An 8,464-nucleotide genomic window follows, 5' to 3' on the forward strand; every position below is an offset into this window, starting at 1 on the left:
GCTTATTATGCAAATCATATGCAAATTGAGTGGACGGGACTGTCCAAAGGAAACAGAACGATAGTGAAAATGAGAAAAAAAGGTTAAATTAAATAGAGTGACAATACTTCGAATTGATGGGAGGTGGGTCCATCGATGCATTCCTAGGTATTATATCAGCATATTCTTGGATCTCCTTGAGTCTTTGATTTGAGGTTGTGGCTTCAATCCCAACCCTAACGCCTGTATATTTGCAGTTTGCACGTTCTTCCCGTCCTCCGGTTTTTCCCTCCACATTTAGAGAGTATTGGGCTACGATAAATTTCCACCTGAGCCACTTCATTGGGCTTATTGTTTGTGGCCAGGTCGCTTCTGAAAAAGAGCTACATAGCTCAGTGAGCCTTACCTGGTTAAAAAAAACAAAAATTGTAGCTTTATAAAATCGTTGCTTTTCTTTCAGACGGAAAACTGTTGACAAGCCGGCAGCTCAGCAAAAAGTGGAGCCGAAAGAAGAGATCCCAGCAAATGTACGTGGCAGTATTTGACTCAACGTGTTATGCCTCATTTAATCGTCAGCTTTAGACAATACATTTTGGCACTTTCCTTTTCATGAGATGTTTTCGACAAAACTTGGCAATTTTGCAACACTAGTGATAACCCTTAATTTTCCAATCACTGCATCAATGACTAATAACATTATACACTCGTTGGTAATAAAACAAAACAGCAGTGCTGACATTTTCGATGTTCAATTCCCAGTGTGTTGACGAGAACCTGTTGTGGTATACATATGTTCGACTCTTATTGTTCCTGGTTGTAATCATTGCTTTATGCCTTGGATTTTTTTCAGGACGATTTTGAAGGCAAAAGAGGGAGCGGTGAGTGGGCGACAAAATGGGGCGATTCATTAAACAATTTCCTCCACCCTTTACCAGAGGCCTCGCAAGTGGACGTACATGAATCGCGTAATTTAGAAGCGCAGCCGTGTGAGCACTCCCGAGAACAATTTCCGTTCTTCATTCATCCCCCAATCGTTGCTCTCATCTCAGCCTCATCCCAGCCTCATCCTTTATCTTACAAACACGAGTAGCGTCGACCCAGCCGTGCATAACCAAAGACAACACGGAGACAATTTCCGCTGCATGTGCCTAAAACGCACCTTGTCCTGCCGCAACCGTGCATCCGGCGCTAGCCTTGTGTGTCTGGAGTGTTGTTTCCTGGTGTCACGGAGAGGTAATCCGCTTAACGTGATCAAGGAGCCGGTATTGTGCGACACGTTTTTTCGATGTGACATCGGAGCTGACTGAGCGGATTACTTTTTTCCATTCCATTTCGGACGCAATGTTTTGTTACTAATTCCGTTTGGCACGCCCGTAATTCCTTAATAAGGTGAAAGTCACGGCACCAACTTGCTGTACTGCAAGAAAAGAAAATGGCTTTGTAGTATGACCTTCAGCCCAGTCACAGATTTGTTATTTTACATTAATTGCAAGTTATTGCCTTCTGAGTAATGCGTTGAGCTTAAGGTTTCTGCTTGAAAGTATTAAATCGGGACGTAACATGCTGTACTTGTGTTTCATGTACTGCTTATAAATATTCGGGTGCGCTAAGTGCTGCATCGTGAACGCGTTGACATGGCTTCCTGGCCTTCGCTAAATCCGGTGCCAAGCGATTTCTGAGCCAGTCTGGTGCCCTCCCTTCACAAATCGCCCACACTGATCGGCGTGATTAGATTGAAAGCCCCGATTACATACACGGCATGGGGGAGGCCTTCATCCAGCGGTGGATTGGAAAAAGGCAGGAAGTTAATTTGATTTAGGCATGGGCTGCGTGAGAGTCAAAAGGGACAGTTAAATTTGAATTAATTGCAGGTTTGCGGAAGCGTTTGCGACTCGGGGTCATGTTTGGGTCCTGCTGCGTGGGCTGCTAATCGTGTAACGCTGCTAATTGCTGGGTGGGGATTATCATGTAAACATCCACTTAATTGCTGTGCGTGGAATCACATCACACCGCTGCTGCTATTAAATACATAAAAAAATCCTTCTTTTACAATAATAATAATAAATGTTGGCAACATAATTAGTGGGCATTACTGGCAATTTGGAACTGTACTTTTGTTTATTGTAGGTATTTTTTATTTTTTACTAGGAAGGGGAAAATTTGAGAGAAAAAAAACATTTCCCCCCTGCAAGTGTTTTTTCCTTTTGTGCACAATGTTTAGAGTAATCGGGCCAGTAACGGGAGGGAATAGTGGAACGTTTAACCAAGACGTCCAAAAAGCTTGTAAGCTTTAACCTACACTGCGTGACATTTGAACTTGGTCTGAAGTGGGCTGCCTGCGCCGACCTCACCAAATGTCACGCCAATCCGGTAGTTTATTTTCCATCCGCAAACATTTTTTTTGGTGCCTTTTGTGATTCACTTTTAAACTTTGCCAACATGGTTGAAGGCGTTTATAGATGAACTCTGTTCGTCTGTCTGTTTGTAACGGAGTGAGGGAGCGGGGTGAATAGAACCCTCCTAAACATGATCTAACATGAACCGAGCATTAGTACGACACTCCATTTATAATTAGCTGTAAAGAAATTTTACAACATTAATCAAAGAGTTGATCAAAACTTTGATACACAATCCAGATATATATTTTTAAAACTTGCACATTCACAGATGTTTTGTGCTCTGACAGCTACCTGTCTGCTTCCATAGTGCTCATTAAATACTAGCAAAGACGAAACTCATGTTCATCTTCTTGGTTCTTTCGGTAAAGTCACGTAGAAGGGAATAAAATACAATTCTCACGACGTTTCGGCCACAACGCAAGCAGCCGTCCTCAGGTGAAGAACAGGTCTGTCGGAAAGACAGAGTCTGAATGAACACCACCAGGCTTGGCAGCTTATCCCGGAGTTTGTTGAAGGATCTCAAAGTTTTGTAATTTCTCCTCACGGGTGTCTTTTTAGTTCGCCGAGCACACACGCGCACCGCTGAGCCGTGGAGGTGGGTGGGGGGGTAGCGTTTTCCCCACATCGAATACGAGCGAGAGATGATTGCGATGTGTCTGTGGTGGGCCTGTGCAGTGGCGGACGCCGGAAAGAAGGCCTGGGCTGACGGTGGGGCCAACAGATCACCTTCCATTTCAAGGCGAGTGCCCAGGGCCTAATAACGGCCGTTTGCAGTGCACACTCTTGGGTTTTTTTTGGTAAAGTCACGTAGGTAAAAAATGAATAATAAAAATAAAAGAAATGATAATAGAAATAAAATTATAAATCAGGTAAAAAAAATAAAAATAATAGAAATAAAATTTGAAATCACTCAAATCTATAATTTTAGCAGTACACACTCTTAGGTTTTTTCGGTAAAGTCACGTAGGTAAAAAATTTATAATAAAAAAAATATTAGAAATGATAATAGAAATAAAATTATGAATCAGGTAAAAAAAATAAAAATAAAAACAATAGAAATAAAATTAGAAATCGCTCAAATCTAGAATTTTGCAGTGCACACTCTTAGTTTTTTTCGGTAAAGTCACGTAGGTAAAAAATTAAATAAAAATTGAAGTAATAATAGAAATAAAATTATAAATCAGGTAAAAAATTAATAATGAACATAATAGAAATAATAATAGAAATAAAATTATCAATCAGGTAAAAAAATTAAAATTATAGAAATAATAATAGAAATAAAATTAGAAATCACTCAAATCTAGAATTGTGCAGTGCACACTGTCAGGGACAGCCAGGCGATTATTTTTACATTATTCTAGGTCTGATGGCTGTACACATTTGGAAATGTGAATATTGCGTTACATTTCACCTAAAATACAGATCGGTTTGGAGGAGATGATGCTATTTAGTTTGACGAGTCTCTAATATTTTCCTTCACACTATACCGCGGAGACTGAGGGGCGCAGTATTCTTTACACGAGAAAAATAACACCCAAAGCAAATTGTGCGACTCGTGCTGCATGCTGTGAAGATTGAAATTCATTGATCTATTAAAAATATTCTTACGCTCACAATAAACGCTCACAATAAAGTGCATATACCCATGCGTGTAACAACGCCATTACATTAAATCCATACACGTTTATAATTGTTTACCACTGGATCACTTTGGCCACGAAAGGACCGATTGCTGAATCTTTACTGTGAATCCAAATCTCGACAATTTATCGATTCGGGCAGTGTGCGAATATTTACAAATTCCGAGTGCCGAGTGAGCAGTTGGCCGCCCCCGGTTGATGGTTCTTGACGGTCGTCGCCACAGGTCCAAACCGGCACTGGCATCAGCTGCTGCTTCATCGTCGTCATCGGTAACAGGGAGTCCAAGCAGCAATGGTGTCTCGTCTGCAGAGGGCTCGGATTACGACAGGCTCAAGCAGGTACTGTGAGCCAGTGCTTCCCTCGCAAATGCCGAGCCACGTTACCCCCCCCCCCTCCGGCTTGTAGAGCCAGCTGACTGCGTGTGTTGGTGCTTTGAGATGTATAGCATGGGAGGCGGAGCATAACGGAATTAAATGATGATGACATTTGGAATGACTGCCGATTTATAACGACTATGCTTGTGGGATTTCCAGGATATCCTGGACGAGGTGAGGAAAGAGCTGCACAAAGTAAAAGATGAAATCATCGAAGGTGAGATCTATTCAACTTTAAAAAATGTGTTTTTATTATATTTCAGCAGGAGCCCGGTACAGAGCACAAGCCATGACATAGGAGGGGGGTGCAGAAACTCCGGAAATATCTATTAGACTCTTAACGTTTGAACGCTCTAATGTGGTGTTTGCTGCAATAATTGACGACAATTTTTTATGACAACTGCATAGAAGATCGAAATGCCATGTAAAATGTCTTGGTGCATAATCTTTTTTTATTAAGTTTGCTTATTAAATCATCAAATTAAGTTTGTTGTAATGGGGTGCATTTGTGTGTCTGCATTTGCACGTACGTACGTATGTGTGCGCTCGTCGCCCGTGTGTGCATGCATGTGTGCACGCATCTCTGTACGTGTGCATGTCTGCGCGTGTCCGTACCGCGATTTTTTGTTTTGTTTGAGCAGCGATTCGGGAAGAGCTCAGCCGGATCAGCACGACATAGCTGCCTTGGCGGTGGCAGCCAGCGGCAAGTGTCTTTATGGAGCTGCGCCGTCTGTGTGTGGGGGCCAGCAACGGCCACACTCATGAACTCGTGGGCTAAGGAGCAAGGAGGAGCCGTCGTCCTTCGGCAATTCTGCGGCGTTGCGTTTTCACGGAGCTGCTGGCAGGCCTAACGATTGCTTTGCGGAACGTGTGAACTCTGTACGTCGCCCAGAGCCTTACCAAGGTGGATTATTTGCAGCCACCTGTTGCAAAAATGTTAAAGACCAGTGGGTTATTTCTGAGCTACGGCTGTATGGAAACAAATATTTTTCTTTTGTTTTATAGCATTTCTCCGACTTGAAATAATTTCCGTTAAACAAGTGTTTCTTACCGTCAGCTGCTTCGTGTTGTTGGTGCTTGCAGCCTGCTTTAGTATCGACTATTTGGTTGCCCCCCCCCACCCTGCACAACAACCCCCCTCCACCACCTCCACCCTCCTCCCCTTGTAAAACTAAAAAGTCATTGAATTGGTGTTGTCTTAATTATGTTATTGGAATATTTTATAAGGTTGTCTGCACAATGTAGTGGAGATGAAATTGCTGAAAGGATATACATGTCCTTTTCCGAGGACCATGCAGACCAGTAAGACCACATGAGCATTTTATAATAGCGGTGAGCTGTATTGTCTTAAATTGTTTAGTTTTTTTAATTTTTTTAAATGTTTAAATTGACAAAGCTTTATTATTATTATGCAGGATTTTAATGCAATGGTACTTGGTCACCAATCACTGTAAGTCAGCTGATGAACACGTGCAAAAGAATAATGGATTATTTCCTTTTAAGTCATTATGAAAATAACATTTGTAGGCATTTGAATGAAATATAGTTTCTTACGGTGATGGGTATAGGGTAAAGTTTGGGGTAACTGAAAAGTTGTATTGGAACTTTCAGAGTTTTCCCGAACTGAAGAATGTGTCTGAATTTATATTACGGTAATTCTCTCTGCTCGGAGAGAAAGTTTGCGAGTGTAACGTTGACATGTAGAGAGGGGCCTTCGACACGCTACTGACTTGAGAAAGAGCCGGGTGAATAGAACGCAAATCTAATTTTACTTTTTCTCTATTTGATAATTAATCATGGACTGTATTTTCTATTCATCAAGCTTTAAGAACCCTTGTTTACTTACATGTATCTAGCCAGACTTATTTCTGTTATAAATGCACCTCATTTTATGCTTACCTTGGGATAAACCATTTCAAATAAAGGATTGATTTCGGGGTTTATCACTTGTTGTATACTGCTTCTAAAAGTAAGTCTGCGTGGAATCGCTTGCATTGTATCATTAGGGGCATTCCATTGAAACATGTCCCGTGATAATGTTTTTGTTTCGAGAACGGTATGTCTATCGTCAGCCTAAACGTTTTTCCCCGCGTAAGCAAGCACGAAACGGGATGATTGTTCTGCTGAAAGATATACAAGTGTAACATTTGAGCGAGCCTTCGCCACTTGTTACCTTAATGCTTTGCAGTTTGCAATTAAAAAGGACAGCCTATAGATAATCCAAGGTCAGGGCCACGTGAGCAAAAAAAAAACACGTTTTGTCGAGTTAGCCAAACTAGGGGTTTCAAGAGAGTTATTGCGATTATATTCTTGGATCTTTCGGTAAAGTCACGTAGAAGGGAAATAATAAAATCAGAAAAAATAAAACATAACATTCTCACGACGTTTCGGCCACAACACAAGCAGCCGTCCTCAGGTGAAGAACAGAGTTGTCGGAAAGGCACAGTCCTAATGAACACTGCTAATCTTGGCAGCGTATTTTAAATTGGGTGGGAGGAGCACAGCGCCTTGACAAAGGAGTTTACATTATTGAGATTACTCTCTGGTCTATTCAGAATGTACATGTACAGGTCTTCGTCAATCCACTGCTGGATGAGGGCAATCCATTGCCGTGCGGGTTAGGCCCTTCCGCTCGTCAGTGTGGGCGAAAAGTGGTGAATGTAGAACGTGGGAGCGGAGAGTATAACACGTTTGTTCTGCACTGCCCTTAGCTGCCGATCACAGCCCAGTGTTCTTCATTGCAAGGCCCGTGTCCCACTGGCGGCCCCTGGTGGACTTTAGTGCTGCCCCTGACAATACACAAATGTGACCCCCCCCCCCCCCCCCCATCTTCATCGTGCTGCTGTCAAACCCCCAATGGTTTCAAATGTGTGGCGGCCCTCACACACTGACGTCTTGTCGGTGAAAGTGGCCCTCCTCTGGAAATTAGTGAAGAACACTGACGTCATAGCCTCAGCCTACAAGAACACCAACACCAGCCTGTTGTACAGAATAAAACTGGTGATATGGTGAGCCTGAGCCACAAAATCATGATCCTTAATTGGAATATTTGGCTAATTAATTTTTAATATTGCAATTCTCATTATAAGAAAGGCCTTGCCTGAGTCTCGAGACTCATTTTCAGGCTCATCCTGCGTGTGAGATGTTTGGCAATGATTATTGTTTTTTTTACCCTTCTATCTGGCAACAAAACTACACCTTTTTACAAGGAGTCATGTTTGTATAGACCGCAATACCTGCAGTCATAATACAAACAAAAGACATCTCTGATAATGTGCACTGTCCTTGAAGTTGATTGGTCCACACCCGAGACAGCTTTCCTTAGAGCCTAGTCTCACATGGGTTGGACCAGATGACGCCAAAAGGCGCACAACTCAAAGACAATGCACCATCAGAGTATGAGAGCTCGTTTTTATTATGTATTTATATTCGACCTGGTGGTGATTCATCCCGTTATCCTGGCTTTTCATAAGTTTTACTTTTGTCTTTTCATGCATATGCTTCGGGTCGAGTTGTATAGAAAGCATTAAAGTATGGAAATAACATTTCATATTGACGCCAAAAGGCGCACAACTCAAAGACAATGCACCATCAGAGTATGAGAGCTCGGGGCAAGCATCTACACTATGGGAACCTCATTTGCCAGTAAAAATATGATAATTGTTTTTTTATCCTTCTATCTGGTAACAAAACTGACACCTTTTTACAAGGAGTCATGTTTGTATAGACCGCAATACCGAGACAGCTTTCCTCGAGTGTGGACCAATACACTTCAAGGACAGTGCACATTATCAGAGATGTCTTTTGTTTGTATTATGACTGCAGGTATTGCGGTCTATACAAACATGACTCCTTGTAAAAAGGTGTCAGTTTTGTTGCCAGATAGAAGGGTAAAAAAACAAATATCATATTTTTACTGGCAAATGAGGTTCCCATAATGTTTGGCAATGTTATTAAGGAGTGCACTTACTGCCAAAAAGTCACTGCTCTAACGTCATTGTATGTAGATGAACAGGATTGTTTTTGTTCAAGCCACTGCTGGATGAGGGACGACCCAAGCCGTCCGGGTCG

General features: G+C 42.0%; 1 protein-coding gene across 2 annotated transcripts in view; it reads left to right on the forward strand.

Moving 5' to 3' along the window:
- Positions 1-6,336, forward strand: part of LOC133352561 (ena/VASP-like protein) — a 42,087-nt gene extending 35,751 nt beyond the window's left edge. For both annotated transcript variants that reach the window (XM_061568277.1, XM_061568278.1), the window contains exons 8-13: positions 440-506; positions 830-857; positions 3,054-3,117; positions 4,243-4,357; positions 4,553-4,610; positions 5,035-6,336. In XM_061568277.1, coding sequence (XP_061424261.1) covers positions 440-506; positions 830-857; positions 3,054-3,117; positions 4,243-4,357; positions 4,553-4,610; positions 5,035-5,072 — 370 coding nt within the window. In that variant the 3' untranslated portion in view covers positions 5,073-6,336. The remainder of the gene's footprint in view (positions 1-439; positions 507-829; positions 858-3,053; positions 3,118-4,242; positions 4,358-4,552; positions 4,611-5,034) is intronic.
- The last annotated feature ends 2,128 nt before the right edge of the window (positions 6,337-8,464 follow it).

This window comes from Lethenteron reissneri, chromosome 41, assembly GCF_015708825.2.
Source record: "Lethenteron reissneri isolate LAM-NWPU_2019-01 chromosome 41, ASM1570882v1, whole genome shotgun sequence".
In the NCBI taxonomy this organism is placed as follows: domain Eukaryota; kingdom Metazoa; phylum Chordata; class Hyperoartia; order Petromyzontiformes; family Petromyzontidae; genus Lethenteron; species Lethenteron reissneri.